This window comes from Phoxinus phoxinus, assembly GCF_949152265.1.
Source record: "Phoxinus phoxinus genome assembly, chromosome: 17".
Lineage (NCBI taxonomy): Eukaryota > Metazoa > Chordata > Actinopteri > Cypriniformes > Leuciscidae > Phoxinus > Phoxinus phoxinus.
Window position 1 is genome coordinate 23,809,357 of NC_136892.1, and position 23,343 is coordinate 23,832,699.

Genomic DNA, 23,343 nt, shown 5'->3' on the forward strand with positions numbered 1-23,343 from the left:
GAGAGCCGAGATAGGGCGCGGCCGTCTCAACCCCCGCTGTCAGATCCGTTTGCGAACCCCACGAAACGAGTCCCCGCCGCGCCTCAGCAACAGCGGGACCCGCGCCTCGAGGAACGCGAACCGAACCGTCATCCTCGAAGAACGGCCGGCGGGAGCAGAGCGTCCTCACGGACAGCTTCTAGCAATGCTCACAGGCAGTCCCCTCGAGAACTGACTGTTAAACAAGCTGATGTGTGTGTGTCCCCGCTCGTAAAATAACGTGGGCAGGGAACAACACAACGCTTGTTTGCTCTTTTTTTGCCATAAAATATATATTGCAACTTGACAGACAACAATAAATAAGACAGACAGAATCAGACCGATTCACACAGAGAGCGCTTCGCTGAAGAAACAGAAGCTGTCACGCTCTGCGTTCAGGGGTGATTTATAGTTTCCTGGTCTATGACGTCACCTGACGTCCCGCTCATTCATTGGACTGATTAAACATGTGCTTCATGACGAGACACTTGGAAGTGTTCCCATTGCGTAAACGCAGCGGGAGTTCCCTTGATAGGGAACTGTAAATGCATACAGACAGTTATATCTACAATCCATTTACATTTAGAATTTTAATACTAGTATACTTGGGTTTTGATCCAAGCCAACTAAGCTAAGACTGCTCTAGATATCTTACACTATACTGACAGTAACATTTGAAACTTTGACTTTCTGATTAAGGAAGGAAACTAAATATTTATATAAAAAGAAATGTTCAATTTCTTACCATCATAGCAGACAAATGTGTTATCATTTTCACATGAAGAATCATACCAGTTTCCATTATAATCCATGGAAACACACAGTTCATTCCCAACATTATTTGGTTCATGATACCAGTTCCTGAAATCTCTCTCTCCTTCCTGATAGAAATCATTGTTTTGCAATGACCATCTCCAGCTGTTCACATCATCATACTGTCCAATCCAGGCTGAGCCATTGTAACTCCCATTAACTGTGTTAATCAGACTGTTCATTTCCTCCATGTTATCAATGGTGGCCAGATCAGTGTAATTCTGTTTGCAGTATCTCTGAGCTTCAGTCCAGGTCTTAGACTCATTCACAAAGTGATACTCCCGGGATAATGCTAATGCTGGTAAGGTGGGAAAATTGTAACAATACAAAACCAAAAATTTAGTCACACATTTTGAAATTATGTGTCCCTTTTATTTTTGTGATGTTCTAATATACTGTATCTTATTCTCATTTGTTACATTATTAAAACATTTGTAAAGGTTGTGATTATTATTTGCTTCTCACCACTGTAGCAAATGAAAGCTAATGCAATACTGCAGTTTTCATCTGTCCAGTTCCCAGAGTCACTGAATGACACTGCAGTGCAGTTTTCACTGTTTCCAGCATTATCTGGCTGTCCTGTCCTCCAGTTACTGAATGAAGAGTTGCTCTGATCTGACCAAGATCTGGTTCTGTACAGTCCAATCCAAATTGTGTAATAATTTGAAAGTAATGACTGAACCCTGTAGTTTTCGATCTCATTCCTGATACTGACGAGGTCTGTGTGATGTTCTCTGCAGTAACTCTGAGCTCCATGCCAGGTTTTGGACTGGTAAACAAACACGTAACTTGTACTAGCATTCACTCTTCCTGCGGGGAATAAATGTGTATGTGATATATCATGGTATCATAAATATATTGTTCTAAAAACTTCATAAAGTCAACAGGAGTTCTCACCATCATAGCAAATAAATGGAAGTGTATTGTAGCAAGAGAATTCACTCCATACTCCCCAATAATATGACATGGACACACACAGACTCTGTCCACCTGAGTTCACTGGTTGCTGGACATACCAGCTTTTAAATCCTCCCAATGATGTTGCATTATCCAGAGACCATTTCCAGCTGTTCAGATCATCATAGAGACCAATCCAAGCTGAGCCATAGTAAATGCCACGCACTGTTTTAAAGAGCCTGTTCATTTCCTCCATGTTATCAATGGTGGCCAGATCAGTGTAATTCTGTCTGCAGTATCTCTGAGCTTCAGTCCAGGTCTTAGACTCAGACACAAAGTGATACTGGTGAGTGCATGAAGATTGTGTGCAGGTCTCTGTGAATTGTTTAACAGCACAGAAAAATAATTTGCAATCTTCTGGTCAGTGATGTACCAACAAACCATACTGTACAAACTTTCATTGTACTAATAGTTGTCAAATAGGCTACTGTTATACATGTAAGTCACACTTACTGCTTGTCAAAAGATAACAATATAGAACCAGCTTTTGATGAATTTTTTTACATAATTAATTTGTTTAAAAATGTGCGTGGTAAACCGCACACTTAATGAAAGTGAAACACAATAACTACAACTGACTTCCAGCCACAGCCTTAGATGAAATCAACTGAAGATATCTGAAGACATTAAATCTCTCAAGATCTCAGCAGAGGAGGATTAAACAACTCCACAAACTCATTTCCATGTTCACTTATTACTGATCAGATTGACTTTATTTCTGCCAGACATCTAAAAAAATTCTTATTGAGAATTAACTGATGTTGATTTAGATGTTGATGTCTGATGATTTTCACTGACAATTTTTTTGTTGGCACATACCAGACATTTGGAATTTTGAAATGCATTGTAGGATTTTTTTTAGATGTGTACAGAATCAGCATATTATTGTATTTAATTTTTTGTGTGCTATTTGCATTTACTTGTTTTATGGTTGACTTTTAAGGAATTAATTGGATTAATTCTAACTCAATTCTCATTTTTTAAATTTAGTTAATATTTATTATAATCTGTTGCCACAATTTTATATAGTGTGTTCTTTTTTTCTTTACAGTGCTCAATTAAATTATTACAGCTAAACTAGTTATGTTCCTGCCAAGATGCATACCAAACAGAATAGATTTCAAAATAGATTTTTTTTTTAAAAGAAAGTTAAACTCAAGGTGATTTTGTATGACCAACTTAAAAAAAGTACATACGAAGTCAAGTTTGTTGGTGTCATAGATCGCTCATCATCAGTTTCTCGCTCTAGTCGTCAAAGAACTCCCTCTCCTGAATATTGAACAACATCTTCCATTTGTCCCATTGTCTGTCGGAGTCTCACTCCTAATCACCTGCACAGGTGCAGCCACTTCTCCCCTCTATGTAAGCTGCTCTCTCTGTGCTCGTCGCGAGGTCTTGCATCTGCCACGTTCAAACGCTACTGTGGATTTTACGTTCTCTGGATTTTACGTTCTCTGGATTTTACGTTCTCTGGATTTTACGTTCTCTGGATTTTACGTTCTCTGGATTTTACGTTCTCTGGATTTCCCTGGTTTATCTACCCTTGCCTTCCCTCCTGGGCTCTGTGTGTCTGCTGCCTCCCCCGACCCTAGCCTGGTATCGTTGCTGAGTTTGGATTTGCCCCTTGAACCTGTTCTACTATGGCAAGCCGTTTTAGTATTTATTCATTTCCAGGATATGAATTCTTGATATCAACAATTAAATTTTTGATATCAACAATTAAAGTTACAAAATTACAAAATTGTAATTGTTGATATCAAAAATGTAATTGTTGATATCAAAAATGTAATTGTTCATATCAACAATTGAATTGTTGATATCTGTAATTATATTTTCACTAGTGAAATGTCACCATAGGCTGCCATTCAAAATCAATTGTTGATATCAAGAATTGATTTCTTACTAGTAGAACATTTTTTTATATCAATAATTACATTGTTACTAGTAAAAATGCGAATTACTGATATCAAGAATTCAATTGTCACTAGTTGAAATGTATATTCTTGATATCAACAATTGAATTGCTACTAGTAACATTTTTCATTTTTGATATCTGAAAATGTATTTATGATATCAATAATATTTCAGATATCTAAAATGGCTTTCTTACTAATAACAATCACATTCATGATATCAGAAATTAACATTGTCACTAGTGAAAATGGAATTATTGATATCAAAAATGAACATTGTTACTAGTAGCAATTCAATTGTTGATATCAAGAATAGACATTTCAACTAGTGACAACTGAATTGTTGATATCAAAAATAAAGGTTTTTACTTGTCAGAATTGTATTTTCTGATATGTGAAATTGATATCAACAATTGATTTTGAATGGCAGCCTATGGTGACATTTCACTAGTGAAAATGCAATTACAGATATCAAGAATTAAATTCTTGAAATCAAAAATTTAATTCTTGATATCTAGAATTAACATTTTAAGTAGTAAAATTTGTTTATTGTTGATATCAAGAATTAGCATTGTTACTAGTGGAAATGTAATTCCTGATCTCAAACATTGCCATTGTTACTAGTATAAATCTAATTCCTGATATCAATAACTATCATTTTAACTAGTGAAAATGTAATTGTTGATATCAAGAATTCATATCCTGGAAATTAATAAAAGCTAAAGCGGCTTGCCATAGTTCTACACTGTTTCCACTCTGTGTGCTTTTCTGTTTAATAAAACTCACTGCACATGGATTTGCACGACTCTGCTTCTTCGTTACAGTTGGTAACTGAAATTATGTTGTTTGGAGTCAGAATAATAAAATGCTTGGACCCCCAACATATGCTTTTATTATATTTACTGTATTTGGTGATGTTTTGTTGTAAAAGTTCTGTTTTAGGTCACCATTGAGGTGGTTTCCTTTATTTATTTTTTATTTAAAAATCACAATATTAAGGGTTTTCAGAGTTTTCAACGTGATGTTGATCTTTCATGTTGGAGACACCATGGTGTTAAAATCTTTCTCATTCCTGCCAAATAAAGGCATCCATCAAAGCAAGTGAACTTACTGCTGTAGCAGAAGAAAGGCCTGCTGGATACACAGACCTCATCTGTCCATCGGCCCGAATACTGGAATGAAACTGCCGTGCAGTGCTGATATCCATTTTCGTTACCTTGATTATTTCCATTATCTGGTTGTGCCGGTAACCCAGGAATTTGTGGCCTCCAGTTTTGATAACTGGTAATCTGACTGTTTGACCAAACCCTGTTTCTGTACAGGCCGATCCAGACTCCTCCACCTGCTGTCTCAAGGATCCTCTGGTTCTCAGTCTGATTTCTCACATTGGCGAGATCTGTGTAATGATCTCTGCAGTATCTACGAGCCTCTGACCACTTTCTCCCATCAGTGATTCTGATGTAACTCTGTGTGGCATTCTCTCTACCTAAGATATTAAATAATATTTGACAAATATTCATATTTTTCATATTGACAAATTAGGTCTCATTGAAAAAAAAAAAAAAAGAGAAAAAAAATTATATATAAAACCAACTCAATGTCCTTACCATCATAGCAAATGAATGTTATTGTGTCGTCACATGACATAGCATACCATTTTCCATCATTATCCATGTAAACACACAGTTCTTTCCCCCCACTGTTGTCTGGTTCATGATACCAGTTCCTGAAATCTCTCTCTCCTTCCTGATAGAAATCATTGTTTTGCAATGACCATCTCCAGCTGTTCACATCATCATACTGTCCAATCCAGGCTGAGCCATTGTAACTCCCATTAACTGTGTTAATCAGACTGTTCATTTCCTCCATGTTATCAATGGTGGCCAGATCAGTGTAATTCTGTCTGCAGTATCTCTGAGCTTCAGTCCAGGTCTTAGACTCATTCACAAAGTGATACTCCCGGGATAATGCTAATGCTGTAAATACAGTAAACAAATGTTTCTAAAATAAAGTTGTTGTTTTTATCACCTGTAGCCTATTTGTGATAAATTCAATATGGTCCAAAATCTGAGAATGTGCAGATTTAGATTTTTTTTTCCTTCTCATTCAATACAGCTTTTATGGTTATGATCACCATTAAAAAATAAGTGAAACATTAATTGAAAAATGAACATGAATATTATCTAGTATTTGGTTTGTCTTTCTTTTCCTTGTGTCACAAATTTGCTTATTTGATCAGTGACTTTTTGAACCCAACTAAACCCATCTACTCTTTCTTGCAATAGATGTGACCACTGAGGCAGTGTGTGATAGATTTAATTGATTAATCTAGAAAAGATAATAAAGGCATAAAGAATAATTCTGTCATGATTTACTGACCCTCATGTTATACCATCACATTCATTCTCCTGTGGAAGACAAAAGAAGATGGTGCACTTACATGTAGGCCTACTTACATAAGAAAGTACTGGTTAGTAACTACATGGGTTAAGATTAGGTTTAGGGGTAGGTTCAGGGTTAGTACCTAGTTATTACCCAGTTATAGTTATATCAGTACATAGTACGTACATGGGGAACAGGACTGTAAACATAAAGTGCTATCTTTTTTTTACATAGCTGAAGTAACACTAAAACTTTTAATATTCTTCAAATATCTTCTTTTGTCTTCAGCATAGTAAAGAAATGCATACAGGTCTGGAATGATACGAGGGTGAGTAAATTATGACAGATTATTCCTTTTTAGGAGAACTATCCCTTTAAGATCTACTCACCACTGTAGCAAAAGAAAGGAAATGTATAATTGCAGTTTTCGTCTGTCCATTTCCCAGAGTCACTGAATGAGACCACAGTGCAGGATCCTGCAGTATCTGGCTGTCCTGTCGTCCAGTTACTGAATGAAGAGTTGCTCTGATCTGACCAAGATCTGGTTCTGTACAGTCCAATCCAAACATTATTATAATGATTCCGTAATAAATACTGAATCTTCTGGTTTTCAGTCTCATTCCTGATACTGATGAGGTCTGTGTGATGTTCTCTGCAGTAACTCTGAGCTTCAGGCCAGGTTTTGTACTGGTAAATGAAAACATAAGTATCACTGGCGTTTTCTCTTCCTGAAATATATTAATATCATATTAAGTTCAGAGAGAGGTTGGTTTGTTTTCAATTTTGTTTACTGTCTTAGACATTATATTGGAACAGCTTACCATCATAGCAGACAGTAGGATAAAATGCACTGGAGCAGTATTTTGTATACCATTTCCCCATGAACATAAACACACACACACTTTGTCCTCCATAATTGCTTGGTTCTGGGTTATACCAGTTCCTGAAGTCTTTCTCTTCCTCCTTGAATAAATTGCTGCCTTCTAGAGTCCAGTTCCAACTGTTCTGATCATCATAGAGTCCAATCCAGGCCAAATCAATGGAACCGTCATTCACTGTGTCCAATAACTGGACCGTCTGTTGTTCATTCTCAATGGAGGCCAGATCAGTGTATTTATCTCTACAGTATCTCTGAGCTTCTGCCCAAGTCTTGGATTCATTCACAAAGACATACTGAGGGACACACTGCATTAGGGCAAAGAAACCTGTTGAAAACACAAAAGGGAATTTGAAATCACATGAAACTATTTCTGTTATCTCCCTGTTTAGACCATGTCAGATTCATAATGGGTGACTGCAGAAAGGTGTCCAAAATTTACCATACTTATCTATAAGATATACAGAAATGCTGATAGCCACTGACTCTCATAATGTCCTGTACATTCAAAAGAATACATAAAAAAGGCCATACAGTGTATAGACAGAAACAATATTCAGAAGTAAATATTTTTCTTTAACTTATCAAAGCGTCCAGATATGAGGCCAAATCTCCCCACTTTTTTTTTATTATTTCCTTGAGGAGTTTTGTCTATAAATCTCAGATCACACATTTGCCTTATCTTATTTCATATAATTATAATACATGACAGCATGACAGCCATAACATGAAATATAAATGTATTTATATTTAATAATATGCCTTTTAGTTCATATGTGTTATCAGTTATGCCGTTTGTGTGCTAATGCACTGCTAAAGTTGATCAAATTAACTTTTTGATATACACATTTAAAGAAAATATATAGTGTGCCTCGCTCACCCGAATAAATGTGTTGGAAACTGGAAAATGATATAAACTGGAAAAAATATAAGCTGAATAATATAAATCCCACATACTTCCAGTTTGCATTATCACAAAAATATTTTAATGAGCAAAGTTTCAGTCAATCCACATTCCTCAGCCTGAAGAATTATAAAAATTACATTACTGTCTTGGGTGAAATAAAATTGAGTGCAGAAACTAATCGCAAGCAGTTTATTTACAATGAACTCAAGAACTAAGAACATAAACTGAACGACCAATGTAAACGCGAGGAGAACTGACAATGAACAGAAGGAAACAGAGCACTGAACAAACCAATGAACTAAATGAACATTACAAACGATAATCAAACAATGAGTAACTTAAACCCTGGAAAATGAACAAAGGAAAAAGAAAACAGTGCAAAAAACAACTCAAAGTAAAACTTAATCACAGATAAAAACAGGACATAACCGTGAAAATTACATATAATTTCACTCACCTTGAATAATAATGGGGAAAAACCCTGATCCTCCTGTCTTTTTAAATGTCTGTGTCTGTATTTAATTAAGATGATTGATGCATGTACAACTTAGGTGTAACTGCTCAAATGGTATTTTGATACATTTCTTGGCAAAAAAATGTAAATATCTCTATTATATAGGTATTTGTAAGATTATCAGCGAGAACAGTTCAAATTAAAGGTACAATATGTAAGAATTTTGTAATATAATATCCTAAAATCACTTGCACAGTGTGATTTATTTCCTGCAGTTGTATACAAAATCCCCAAAGTCTCCAAAGATTTTTTATTTCAGAGAAATTACAATTTTAAATAATGGCTCGTCCCGGAAAAAAATTACACTTGTTAAAGGAACACTTCACCCATTTGCATTAGACTTTGTATCTTTAGAAACCCTGTCACATTTTCGAATAGTCATGGTGTATTCCCTTATTTTCCCATGAGATGGGAGAAATAAGGATTTAAGTGTTCCACTTCCTGCTTTTTATGACGCAAAAATCGTCATTTTGCGTCATAAAAAGCAGGAAGTCCAATTTCTTTGAATACGGGTAAGACTACAAACACTAGCTCATCATTTATCCAGTAGTAGGCGCTGTTCCGCATGTTTTCAACCCTCGCCCATAGAGGGAGGGATCTCACTCACAGAATGTACATATAGTGTCAGCCATCTTTTATTGGAAGCTAAGCAAACAGTTTCTTATTCTGTGGAGAAAGCTGAGTAGTAGGGGTTACCATCCTCTTTTTCCCGGACATGTCCGGCCGTCGAGATCGTCCAAAATGTCCGGGATTCGGTTTTTGCTTTCTGCAGTCGCCATTCATTGTTTACTTGCACACCTTTTGTTTAAATCTAACTGAATTCATTCCGATCGGTGAATCTGAATGTAGTGTTTACATGAACGCTAAACAAGTGATCGGTTGATGTGTGTTTTAACATTGCTAAGAAAATTCAAGCTCCTCCGTGAGAGATACGAGACCGATGCGTCTCACAGGCGCCGGCGCCGCTCATCAGTAATCACGCCACCGGCCTCGCGTCGTTCTCCCGCGGTCTCGTTCCTGCTCGTCACAGTATAACATGATGAATGGCGACTGTAGAACGCAAAAGCCGAATCCTGGACATTTTGGGCGACATCAAAATACCGGGCAGACTCACGAAGACTCACTAGTAGCATAGCCTTGTTTACTGCGATCTCTTACCGGTAGGCGTGGCCTCCTAGGGCAGCGAAGCAAGTGCATTCTGGGAGTTGTTGTCTTTCATCCCCATAAGCCAAAAAAACATTTTCTGGCTTTTCTCAGTCTAGAAGGCTCCAAATTCAAAAATAATTTCACATTTCTTCTACACAAATGACCCATTTTAAATACACATTCATCTTTCCAGAGGTGAAGTATCCCTTTAAGGACGCAGTATCCGCGTTATCCTCGGTTTCCGCTCGTACTGCCATAGCCATGACGTAATGCTGACAGACGTGGACAACTGCGTAGTGCGTAACGTTCAGCGGCACGCTGTTCTTATTTCGTTCAAACATTATGGACCATGGCAAGCAGACTTTGGGACAAAAAAGGAGAACTAAAATGAGGCTCAATATCGGCGTGGCGTTTTCAAGATTCTTATATGTCAAAAGCTCAAGGAAACTTTGATTTCACAGTTCATCACCTTTTTAAACAAATAACATTATCACATGAAATGAGGAACATGTAAGATTCTGCACTATTTTAGATCACTAATCAAATTAGCACATTAATGCCACAAGATTTTAAAAAGGTCTGGTTCTTTGTAAAAAAAAAAAAAAAAAAATCCATACCTGAGAATAGTACCAGTGAAAGCATGGCTGTGGAGAAAAATTGTGCATGTTTAATTGAAAAAATAATGTGTACATTTGTTAAAAAAAGTAATTAAGCACCAGTTTTGTCAAATATTTAGTTTACCGGTAGGATCTCAAGACTTCAAGCCGTGTGTCTTGCTCGCCAGTTTCTGTTTGGCTTTATTGCAGCTCTTTTTATACAGCAAAATGTGGGTGTGACTCACAAAACCTGATGGGTGGCCTAAATTAGCTACCAGTATGGTTTTGTTCAACAGAAATTTACAAAATATAGATATAGAACTTAACATCAATAAACCTACCTTGTTAGAAATATACAGTGAGAGTAAACTGAAGAATATTAATTAATTTTTCTCTTCAGCAGCTTTCCATTAAATTTACACTAGCTTTATATAGCCTACAGATATATAAAAAAAAAAATTAAACTTGATAAAATACACTCTAAAAAAAGATGACTTTTTAAAGGTACTTTACACATAGTAAGTTCTATTTAGAACCCTATCACCCTAAAGAGCCACTTTATGGTAACATGGTGCACCTTCTTTTTTTTTTCTTTTTTTTATTTATCTGTAACTGTCAAAAAATCCTCTCAAAGCCACCTCATTATAGATTTTCTGGAGCTCAACCATCCAAAACTCTCTCAAAAGGTATGATGTCCTTCTTAAAATGTCTATAAATGTTAACTTTTCAATTGTCACTGGTCTGCTCAATATCTAAAGATACATTTAAATATCAGTCTGTGTGTCGTGGATATAAAGAAATATTACACATAATGGCTGGAATTTGGACTCTTCTAATAATGTTTGAACAGTTTTAATGTTTCAGAATGTGTCCTGTGTTCTTGAACTTAGTGGCAAATGTATCTAACCTGCATGCTTTACTAAAACGGACCAGCAATTAAAACGTTTTTGTCATGAAATCATTATTATTATTTGCAATATCTGGAACATTAATAATAATGAAGCTTTTCTTTTGCCTTTGTTTTATATATTGAACTTTCTACAACTTTGCGGTCATACCCACCACTTTCCTTTGCATTTTGTTTTTACAGATATTTTCTGACTGGTCTGTAAATGGTGATTGTACTGTACAATGGTGATTATACATGAACATGATAAATTATTATTGTGGCTGAATGTTTTTTAAAAGAGAAAGCAGCCATCTGTATTTACATAATGCAGAACCAGACAAACAAGTTACTAGAGTGTTTAAACAACATACTGGCTAAACTGATAGTGAGGAGGACACAATAGAACACCTTTGATTATCTCTGTTCATAATCAAAACCAGCTGCATGACATTTGCCTCCTCAATCTGAATCTTTAAGACAAGTAAAATGTGCATAAAATACTTTTAATCTAAAAAAATATATCTAAATATGTTCAATACATTGTGAATTGAATGAGTTTCCTCTCTCCATTTCAGTTATGGATGACTTATACTTCTACATTGCCAAACGGCTATAGCCTACGCTTTTATGAATCATTATGTGTAGCCCACGCTCATATGTACAGTATGAACAACCATTTGTGAGGTGTTAATTGCCAGAGATGTCTGAAGTTTACTAACAAAATAAATGTAAGATGAAATATCTTAGCTGATGCTCTGAGATAATGCATGTGTCATCAATCTTACTAGTCACACAATTTTTTTTTATTGTTTTATTTGATTATTTTCTTTATTAAGGCATGTAAACGTGTTCACATACGTAATTTTTATTGAAATGTATATAACATTATTTACAAAAATCATGATGTTAAAGGAACGTTTAACCGCTTCAAAACAAGTTTGGCTACTAACAGCTTGTGGCAGTTTCGATTGTCACAGATATGATATGATATCTGACTGACATGTCTCAAACAGGATTCAAACAATGGTAACAATGCAAATTATGTATTTAGAAGGTTTAAGAACACAAATGTGCAGGTTGTATTTTTATTAAAGCTTTCCAATTATTTGATTCTTCCATCGTTTATTTGATTTGTGCAAATCATCCTTTTAGTAGCATGACTGCTCCTCTCATTGGACCTTACGTACTTGTAGGACGGGACCATGACTTACTTGGCCTGAATAAAATTAGACATGTAAAGTATCACCATTATGGACTCTTATTTTTGATTTTCTGTTTTGTTTCCCTTAGTTCCTATATTCCTGCTCTGTTTAGTTTCGGTTTCCTTCATTTCTGATTATGTTTGTTCCAATGGTTATATAGCCTATACTATCTGCATCTATCTGTCATTATGTTTGCCTTGTATTTACTCCCTGTTATGTTCACTTCTTTGTCGGTCCTCGTATATGTTTAGTGGTTTGCGTTTTCTCCTATGTTTTCCCTGTGTGTTCTTGAGTGTTGTAAGCCCTAGGTCCAATGGCGGTTTCCAATAGGACGGGAGGTTTCTGCGCGTTACTGTCTTTCCTTTCACGCAACACAACAAGATTAAATTAAATACATTTTCTCATATAACCTCGTTATTTAATCTGACTCCATAAATGGTTTTTTAATGATATCTGAGTATCATTAAATGTAGGTGAATGTTTGATTATTCTATTCACTCTTTAAAGCGCTATAAACAGTAAATGCCTCATTCATTCATTCTTTAGCCTACTTTATATTTGACCCGCTCATATGCCGCTTTAAGGTCATCACGCTGGCCGCTTAACGCAGGTCTCACGATCACAAGCTCATCAGTTTTGGTCAGTAAACTGAGGTGATTGGCTTATATCTTAGACGGTCTTATATCATAGACAAATATTTGTATATAGCCTCTTGAATTAAAATAACATTTTCTTCAGACAGAGGTCATGACTACATATATAAGCAGACCAATATTACTTATCTGATAATAGCTTCGGTTTGGTCATGCCGTGGTTCCCTTTCGAACGGTCACTTCGTATTGCGTAGCTAGCTATACGCAGTGGGGGAACTCCTTTTCCTCTATTTACTGAAGCCTATAATGTAAAACGCATTTTGTAGCTGCAGAGCAAGCACAGTGAGTGTCTGGCTCACTCATTGGCTGTGCTGCGGCAACTGCACATCCAACTGCGGATCCAATCTGCACGAGGCCGATGGACACACGAGCTGGATCTTATGCCTGGGAGTCGACCACGCCGAGACTGCACTCTCTGCCTGCGGCTGCTCTGTCTGTGAGAGCATGCCCATCTCTGTGCTGCGGACACGGTTAGCTCTCTCACGAGACGGCGACGCCGCTTCCCCCTGCTCTTCCTTTCCCGGCTCTACTTCGGCCGAGGAAGAAGAAGTGCCGCAGCCAATGGCAGCCTGAGAGCATGGAGATTAGTGAGCGCATGCCGGCCATCTCCGGTCATGTTCGAGGGAGATCAGGGCGGCATCATGTCAGGCAACCTGTACGCCATAGCGAGATACCTTCTCTTGTGGGCACAGACCAATCTGAGTTCTCTGAGGGCAGCGCATATCCCTGGCATTCAGAATCTGGGTGCGAATATGCTCTCACGGGGCAACACTCCCCTAGGCGAGTGGTCCCTGAACTCACAGACGGTCAGTCTGATATAGAGTGTGTTCGGCGAGGCCGAAGTCGACCTTTTCGCCTCGAGAACCAACACACACTGCGCAGTGTTCTTCTCAAAGAACAGGGACGGGCTGGCCCATCTCTGGCCCAGCCGCCCCCTTTATGCGTTTCCCCACGTTTCAATGATCCCCCAGGTCATAGAAGGGGTCAGGGAGAGCGGATGCCCAGTCCTCCTAGTGGCCCCCCTCTGGGAATCCAGGCCGTGGTTTCCAGAGCTGGTTCAGTTATCGGACAGAGTCCCCTGGTTCCGCTGAGGGGAGACCTCCTCACACAGGCCAACGGGACGATATGGCATCCGCGACCCGACTTATGGGCCCTCCATGTCTGGCCCCTAAACGGGTACCCAGGGACCTTCCTGAGAAGGTCTTGAACACTGGCATCCGCCTTACAGTGTCAAGAAGTTTGAAAAAAAGAGCATTCTGAGTTCCTACTCCGTCTCGTTGTGCGTGCTGCAGACCAAACTGCAAAGTAGAGTTATTATAATTAACTAAAAACTATTAAAAACATTTTTTTGTTAAATGAAATAATGCTGGAATATTACATAAATATTTTAAATATATTTCAGTCATGACAACTTTTGGTCATGACAACTCTCAGAGTGATTTATTCCACCATTATTTCCAATACATAAGCTTGATTTTGGTGTACGCGATCTGCTTCACTGTTTGCGGCTGAGCAAATAGAAGAATTGATGAAGTATAGTCAAAATAACAAACATAAAAGACAAGCTGCTGCAAGAAAATGGTAGAACCATGTAGCAGATGTCTACAGATGGTGCTGGGGCGGAGGAGGAATAGACAAAAGTTTTCATAATTGCTCAACTGGGCAATCGGAGCCTAGGTTAGGGTATGAGATACATGGGCCGCATGCGTCCAGAATCTTAAAAATGCTGCATCGGAGGATGCATTGAAAGGAAGAAAGACATCAAGGATTGTCGGAATCCAACATTTGCTTGACTTCTTGTCTCTTGAGATACCTTCATTTGATAGATTTTTGAATGTAGCATAGATGTATCCTTCGCCGCCTTTGATATCCCACAATCCTGTGCTTTCCGTTCTGTGGCAGCTGAGCTAAAAAATAAATATGGCATCTGAAAGTTGTGGTCAGTTTGTGTGTAAATAAGTTTTTGACAAACGGTTTCCACTTGTTATTTCTACCGATAAAATTCGAATTTAAGTTTAGAACCTAATTTTTAGGTTTCAGGATTTTCTTTTTAACCAAAATTTGTATAAAGATGGTTCTCAACTATGTTATGAAAGATATAAACGGAATTAATTGATACACCATTTTACTTTATGCATTATGTGGGTAAAATGGCCATAAATGCGTTTTTCTATTCTAACATAACATCCACAGAATAAATTCCTCAATGCACATCAAAAAAGAAAATTAACTTTGCATTGGGACGGACGGCATAACTGGACCAACCAGCCGTGGACTGATGTCGTTGCTCAGCATCTAATGCTGTTTTTGTTATTCTGAAATGCCTGAGCAAAGTGTGTTGTCAAAGTTGTGCTGTAAACTATCTTTCAGAAATGTCTTATACGGCGATAACATGACCGTGTTTATTGTGTTTCATCTGCTTGCTCTGAGGAGTAATATAAGGCCTGTAAGTTAAATATGCAACTTTTGATGAAAATGTAGTGTGTCTGGACAAATACAGAACAACAGAGTTGTTACAAACAATGAAGAGTCATAGATTCGAGGACTGTAACTCAAAAAAGTATATGATTTATAGGAGACTTATGTAAATAAGTATAATCTTGTTTGTAGTTTACAGACTATGTTATTAATAGCCCTCCATTTGGTTGGTCTCTGTGTAAATCATAATCCTGATATTATACTGACTGACAAGATTTTTTTATTTTCCAACTTTTCCTTGATCAACCAGTGGACTTTAGAGGTCCATAACTAAAGAAAGAAAAAAAAATTATGTGATTATTTATTGTAGTGTACGATAAACCTGTAAATAGTACCATATAATATCACATTACCATGTAATCAAACAATATATACAAAATGTTGTGTCATATGTGTAAGTCACGTCAGATGTCTGTTTTCATGTGGTTGTTCCACTGTATGTTGTTGTACGTATCATTCCACTGTATTGTATTGTGCTGACAACAAAGAAAAATACAACTGTATCCCTGAGGTGGCAAAAAAGAAATGTATTTATCATTATGCTTGGTTGATGACTAATAAATTAACAAGTAAATTGTATCAGACAGATTAATTAATCCAACCATCTATTCTCCAAATTAATTGTTCTACTGTATGTAGGGTCACAGGGATCCTGAAGCCTATCCCAGGCTCTCGGGCCAAATCAACACAAAATAACACAAAATGTTTGATTGGTTTGATTATCAAAAAATAAAATAAAAGTTCTGATAGTAAGAGTACAAGCAACCTACTTTGTGTTAATCATCTTTTACTAAAAAAAAAAAATCAAAAAAGCCTGCAGCTTAACTATCTTATATTTGTTTTAAAAAAAAATGAATACAATACAAGACAATAATGTGACATTCAAAATGTATATTATCAATAGGACAAAGAACATGCAAAATGTAGAAACACAAACCCTAAAACCATGTTCGTGTGTGCACAAATTTTGTTGTTCTCTCTCACGGTTTGATTTTATGATAGTTTCTCAAATGCATTGTGAAGTTGCTGGGAAGTCCTCGTCTGATAAATTCTTCCTGGAGCTGAAACATGGGATATATTTTCTGTGAGATATTTTTGAGCTAAATATATTACAAAGATCTGTAAATAATAATAATAATTATTATTATTATTATTTCTGTCAGGACCACAATTAGCATGCAGTTTGGATTGGCGATATGGTTCTGTTCTGGGCAAGAACTCCCTGTGCCTATTGCATGGATAAGAGCAGGGAGAGCAGCAATAACAGCAATAATAATAAATGAATGTGCAGATAGTTGCAGATATCATTAATTCAAGATTTGAAGGTACAACATAATTTGAGAATTTAGTCTGATTCAAAGGGTAATCAGAATGCCAAATCCTGACTGACGAGAGGTGGAGCTGGGGATGGAGGAGGGTAATTCACTCCTGATAAACCACGAAAGCTGCTGATAATACTGAAGGAGCTTATATATAGGCGTCGTATTCAGGTAGATGTGGATCAGCTGAGAGTCAGCTGATGCGAGCTTGACTAACGTGACCTGCGAGGACTGACGCTGCGCTTGATTTATTATTATGCTGTTGTTGTAAAGTTGTTCTGAAGTAATTTATTTATTTTGCATGTGTTTTTTGTTTCTTTTTGTGCAACAAAAACTAAAAGCATTATGAGAGTTTTGAACTGTTTCTCACCTGTATAATCACAAGCTCTTCAATCTGAGACTCTGACAGATTTTCCGCACTTGTAAGTTCCACTCTCAATCCGGTCACTGATCAGTAAAAGAAAAAGAAAAAAAAGAACACTGGTCAGTAGTGCATGAATACAAACAATACAATCTGGTAATGTTGATGTATGTTGAAAAACACTCATTTTGGACTGAAAACAGCACATATCTCCACAAACATACCATATACATCTGAATTGATGGGTCAATATGATGATCATCATGTTCACCAGAAAGCAAATAGAAGACAGAGCTAGCATTAGCATAAAAGTTTGTGAATTACACACATAATAATAGCATATTAACATCAACAATTTATTGTAATAAATTTGCTTGTTTTTTCCCCTGATGCTTATTATTTTATTTCATTACAGAAGGTACATTTGCTTACCATTGTAACAGAAGAAAGGCAAACTGGCAAAGCATCCTTCATCCGTCCACTGACCAGAGTATTTTAAAGACACAGCTGTGCAGTGTTGAGCTCCCTGCTGTCCTGGGACACCTGCACCATTATCTGGTTGTGCAATATCACCTGGTGTATACGGCAGCCAATATGTGAAGGAAGAGCTGCTCTGATCTGACCACAGTCTGTTTCTGTGCAGACCAATCCATACATTATATCCATTATAAGCATATCCATAACCATAACCAGAATAATAACGTGTAACATTCAGTATCTGTTGACGCTCTGTCTCATTTCTCACACTGGCCAGGTCTGTGTATCTCTCTCTGCAGTAGCTCTGAGCTCCAGTCCAGCTCCTTCCCTCAGATACCCTGATATACTTCTGAGAGGCGTTGTCTCTACCTAAGATTTTAGTGGATGTAAATCAGTCCATTTATTTGTTAATAATTGTTATTTGTCAAATGTATAGCTATGATAAAATACATTTTGAAAACAAAAAACATTACTAATTAGTCAAATAAAAAAATAAAAAATAATTTTTCTCCCAAGAGAGGTTTAAATGTGGAAAAATATATTGATCAGGATCTTTCAGGAATGAAAATCCCTTCTTTGGCAAATCTCAAAGCAAAAGAATATATATATATATATATATATATATATATATATATATATATATATATATATATATATATATATATATATATATATATTACACACACACACACACACACACAATATATGCACAGAATTACTTACAGAAAAATCATCAACAAATCAAAACAATTTAAACATACTTACCATCATAGCAAACGAATGGTAGAGTGTAGCCACATGAAATGTCATACCAGTTTCCATTATAATCCATGTTAACACACAGTTCATTCGCTCCATTGTTGGGTTCATGATCCCAGTTCTTGAAATCTCTCTCTCCTTCCTGATATAAATCATTGTTCTGCAATGACCATCTCCAGCTGTTCACATCATCATACTGTCCAATCCAGGCTGAGCCATTGTAACTCCCATTAACTGTGTTAATCAGACTGTTCATTTCCTCCATGTTATCAATGGTGGCCAGATCAGTGTAATTCTGTCTGCAGTATCTCTGAGCTTCAGTCCAGGTCTTAGACTCATTCACAAAGTGATACTCACGGGATGATGCTAATGCTGGTAAGGTGGGAAAACGGGTAAGGATAAAAGTTAAAAAGTGCATCATAAAGATTACTTGTGAGGACATTTTGGATTTGAAATTAATTAACTTTTATAGTATGTTTGTAGACTAAATAAGATGATCCAAGTAACTTTGGTAACACTTTACGTTTGCATTAACTAACATTTGTTAACATCAATGTATTGATCTTTGTTTACTTTAACTATATGTAACTAACGTTAACATAGATCAATACAAAAAATATTTTGGTTTCACTTTATTTTGATGGTCCCTTTAACACATTCTGTTGTCTATAAATAACATTGCCCCTTCATGTCTACTAACTATCATTAGAGTGTTAGTAGAGCATTAGTAGACTGGTAGGGTTAGGGTTAAGTTGGCATGTAGTTGTAAAGTTACTTATAGTCAGTAGAGTGTCTGTTGGGGGACCATCACAATAAAGAGTTTGCAGATATTAAGCAGACAGTATACTAATACTCTAATGAGAGTTAGTTGACATGTAGTTGCACAGTTACTTAAAGTTAACAGAATGTTCAAAAGGGACCATCAAAATAAAGTGTTACCAATATTTTTTATAATAATGTTTTTTTAATAAATGTTAAAATTAACATTAAATAAATGCTTTAGAAGTATTTTTCATTGTTAGTTCATGTTAACAAATGCAATCTTTTTGTAAAGTGTTACACATATTTGCGAAAAATATTTTCGATAAATCTGGTAATGTTGAATAATATTTCTAAATAATTTCTAAATCAATTCAAGTCTGTCTGCCAGAAAGTGGTGTACACTTAAAAGTCAACCTTGTGCATTTCTTAACGGAGGTGCACGTAATACTCACCACTGTAGCAAATGAAAGGAAATACATAATTGCAGTTTTCATCTGTCCAGTTCCCAGAGTCTCTAAATGACACTGCAGTGCAGTATTCACTGTTTCCAGCATTATCTGGCTGTCCTGTCCTCCAGTTACTGAATGAAGAGTTGCTCTGATCTGACCAAGATCTGGTTCTGTACAGTCCAATCCAAAAATTGGAATAATACCCAAATAATGACCGAAGTTTGAGGTTTTCAGTCTCATTCCTGATACTGACGAGGTCTGTGTGATGTTCTCTGCAGTAACTCTGAGCTTCAGGCCAGGTTTTGGACTGGTAAACAAACACGTAACTTGTACTAGCATTCACTCTTCCTGCGGGGAATATATGTGTATGTTATATATCATGGTATCATAAATATATTGTTCTAAAAACTTTAAAAAGCCAACAGGAGTTCTCACCATCATAGCAAATAAACGGAAGTGTATAGTAGCAAGGCATTTCACTCCATACTCCCGAATAATATGACATGTACACACAAAGTCTCTGTCCACCTGAGTTCACTGGTTGCTGGACATACCAGCTTTTAAATCCTAATGATGTTGCATTATCCAGAGACCATTTCCAGCTGTTCAGATCATCATAGAGACCAATCCAAGCTTTGCCATAGTAAGTCCTATGCAGTGTTTTAAAGAGCCTGTTCATTTCCTCCATGTTGTCAATGGTGGCCAGATCAGTGTAATTATGTCTGCAGTATCTCTGAGCTTCAGTCCAGGTCTTAGACTCAGACACAAAGTGATACTGGTGAGTGCATGAAGATTGTGTGCAGGTTCCTGTAAGTTTAAAATAAACAGAGAAATACATTTGATTATTCTTTACAATCACCAATATATCATGAAACTACTGTATTAAAATGGTTTAATTCTGGAGTTTTTTTCCAAATGTAATAAAATATATATGTATATATTATATTAGCTGTAAAAACAGCGTTTGCATGGTGACAATTAAAATATTCATGTGGTAAGTTATTGTTTCAAAATATAATATAAATAATATACATTACAAAATAAATTAATCAGATTAAATACATTGACTTCTAATTACACTTTTTGTAATGTCTATTAAAGTTTTGGTCTGCGTAAAAAGAAGAGAAAAAATAAACTCACTGTTGTAGCAGATGAAAGGCATGCTGGATAAGCAGTTCTCATCAGTCCATCGACCTAAATGGCTGAATGATACTGCAGTACATTGCTGAGAAAACCATGGGCTATAATATTGACCATTATCTGGTTGCTGCGGAGAATATGGAATATCTGTTCTCCAGTCTTCATATTTGGTAATCTGACCGTTTGACCAAACCCTGTTTCTGTACAGGCCGATCCAGGCTCCTCCACCTGCTGTCTCAAGGATCCTCTGGTTCTCAGTCTGATTTCTCACATTGGCGAGATCTGTGTAATGATCTCTGCAGTATCTACGAGCCTCTGACCAGTTTCTCCCATCAGTGATTCTGATGTAACTTTGGTTGGCATTCACTCTACCTGTGTTTTTAAATATACGACACATTTAATACAGAATACTCAGAACTACTCTACGCACAGAAATACTCACACACACACACACAAAAAGTCCTTACCATCATAGCAAACGAATTGCCGTGTGAAGTCACATGACAAATCAAACCATTTTCCATTATTTTCCATGTAAACACACAGTTCCTTCCCCCCACTATTGTCCGGTTGATGATAGAAGTTCCTGAAATCTCTCTCTCCTTCCTGATAGAAATCATTGTTTTCCAATGACCATCTCCAGCTGTTCACATCATCATACTGTCCAATCCAGGCTGAGCCATTGTAACTCCCATTAACTGTGTTTATCAGACTGTTCATTTCCTCCATGTTATCAATGGTGGCCAGATCAGTGTAATTCTGTCTGCAGTATCTCTGAGCTTCAGTCCAGGTCTTAGACTCATTCACAAAATGATACTGACGAAAAGATACCAAAGATGAAACTGTAGAGAAAATGTCAGATTTTAGCACTACATGTTTGACAGTATTGGCCATTAAGACAGATTTCTACTTACCACTGTAGCAAATGAAAGCTAATGCAGTATTGCAGTTTTCATCTGTCCAGTTCCCAGAGTCACTGAATGACACTGCAGTGCAGTATTCACTGTTTCCAGCATTATCTGGCTGTCCTGTCCTCCAGTTACTGAATGAAGAGTTGCTCTGATCTGACCAAGATCTGGTTCTGTACAGTCCAATCCAAAAATTGGAATAATACCCAAATAATGACCGAAGTTTGAGGTGTTCAGTCTCATTCCTGATACTGACGAGGTCTGTGTGATGTTCTCTGCAGTAACTCTGAGCCTCAGTCCAGGTTTTGTACATGTAAACCCAAACATAACTAGCACTGGCATTCTGTCTTCCTAAAACATTTAAGTACATCAATGAGCATTAGTGAGAGCTGATTATTTCAGAATGATGAAACATAATCGCATTTGTTTCATTGTCCTACATACATATTAATGAAACTGCTCACCATCATAGCAGATAAAAGAACGTGTATTTGAGCAGTAATTTGTATTCCATATCCCAGCATACATATACACACACAGACTTTGTCCTCCATAATTGCTTTGTCCGTAGTTATACCAGTTCCTGAAGTCTTTCCCTCCTTCCTTGAAGAAATCACTGCCTTCTAGAGTCCAGTTCCAACTGTTCTGATCGTCATAGAGTCCAATCCAGGCCAAATCAATGGAACCGTCATTCACTGTGTCCAATAACTGGACCTTCTGTTGTTCATTCTCAATGGTGGCCAGATCAGTGTATTTATCTCTGCAGTATCTCTGAGCTTCTGCCCAAGTCTTGTATTCATTCACAAAGACATACTGAGGGACACTCAAGGTGAAGGTTATAAAACCTGTTAAAAAAATATATATTTTTCAAAGGAGAAAACAAGGACCAAATGGATCAGTGCACTCTGTATTCTGACTGTATTCTCTCACAGTACTCTATTCTCAAAATGGTATAAAAGATAAAATAAAAATTACTGCATTATCAGTCGCCAGACAAATGATAAATCAAACTCTGATACAAAATGTCGATTTACGATGTTGATGATAAAATATATTATGGAAATCTTTGTCTTACCTGATAACAGAAGCAATGGAAACATGGCTGTGGAAACATATTAAGCACATTTAAAACCTGTGATAAATAAAACAATCAATTAAATCATTTGTTCTATTTTCACTATTTATTTATTATATTTTAATGTTTTAAATGTCGGGACGACAGTTTACCTTTTGATTTGAAGCCTCTTCCTTTGTCTTGCTCTTGCTGTTTCTGTTTTAGAATACCTGACTGTCTTAATACTTATAGTTTAGTAAATATGGGAGGATCACTTTTCTAAACTCATGTGACACAAAGAAACCTGTTGAGTCACATAGGTGCCATTATAAATGTACTCTATGAGAATCTTCAACATGTTGTTACAACTAGTGCTTTAACAACCGTTGTTGTTTAGCAACATCTTGGTTGGTTTGTGGACATAATATATCAACAAAATATGTGATGCACTGCAACACTAAGCTATGGAAATATATTTTAATGTTTGATAAAACTGCACACAGTGTCAAAGTATTTCTCATTATCATTTTTAAACCGTAAAGCAAAAGAACAAAATTAAATGTCTAAATACCTAAAAACTCAAGACTAAATCATTTATTCCTGCAACTCATGTTTTGATCAAGGCGAAGAACATGTGAAAAAAGAGCCTATGCCTGGATTCACAGTGAGCCTATTCATCAAACAGTAGAATTGACTACATGCAACATTCACTTGACACACTTTGTCAACAATACTTAGGAGTTCAGTGATAGTACAAAGAAAAACTAAA

At 36.6% G+C, this 23,343-nt stretch overlaps 1 protein-coding gene across 1 annotated transcript in view; it reads right to left on the minus strand.

The window, feature by feature from the left end:
- The window catches only part of LOC306984536 (uncharacterized protein), a 33,353-nt gene extending 10,562 nt beyond the window's left edge, over positions 1-22,791 (minus strand). Inside the window, exons 1-22 of the mRNA XM_079586010.1 lie at positions 22,748-22,791; positions 22,596-22,622; positions 21,985-22,365; positions 21,527-21,871; positions 21,080-21,454; positions 20,613-20,984; positions 19,908-20,279; positions 19,476-19,820; positions 18,268-18,633; positions 17,458-17,871; positions 17,035-17,111; positions 13,975-14,088; positions 13,542-13,607; positions 13,280-13,436; positions 10,145-10,171; positions 6,905-7,288; positions 6,473-6,811; positions 5,309-5,677; positions 4,813-5,187; positions 1,729-2,103; positions 1,297-1,641; positions 764-1,129 (exon numbers count right to left, since the gene is read on the minus strand). Coding sequence (XP_079442136.1) covers positions 764-1,129; positions 1,297-1,641; positions 1,729-2,103; positions 4,813-5,187; positions 5,309-5,677; positions 6,473-6,811; positions 6,905-7,288; positions 10,145-10,171; positions 13,280-13,436; positions 13,542-13,607; positions 13,975-14,088; positions 17,035-17,111; positions 17,458-17,871; positions 18,268-18,633; positions 19,476-19,820; positions 19,908-20,279; positions 20,613-20,984; positions 21,080-21,454; positions 21,527-21,871; positions 21,985-22,365; positions 22,596-22,620 — 5,989 coding nt within the window. The 5' untranslated portion in view covers positions 22,621-22,622; positions 22,748-22,791. The remainder of the gene's footprint in view (positions 1-763; positions 1,130-1,296; positions 1,642-1,728; positions 2,104-4,812; positions 5,188-5,308; positions 5,678-6,472; positions 6,812-6,904; positions 7,289-10,144; positions 10,172-13,279; positions 13,437-13,541; positions 13,608-13,974; positions 14,089-17,034; positions 17,112-17,457; positions 17,872-18,267; positions 18,634-19,475; positions 19,821-19,907; positions 20,280-20,612; positions 20,985-21,079; positions 21,455-21,526; positions 21,872-21,984; positions 22,366-22,595; positions 22,623-22,747) is intronic.
- Between the last annotated feature and the right edge of the window lie 552 nt (positions 22,792-23,343).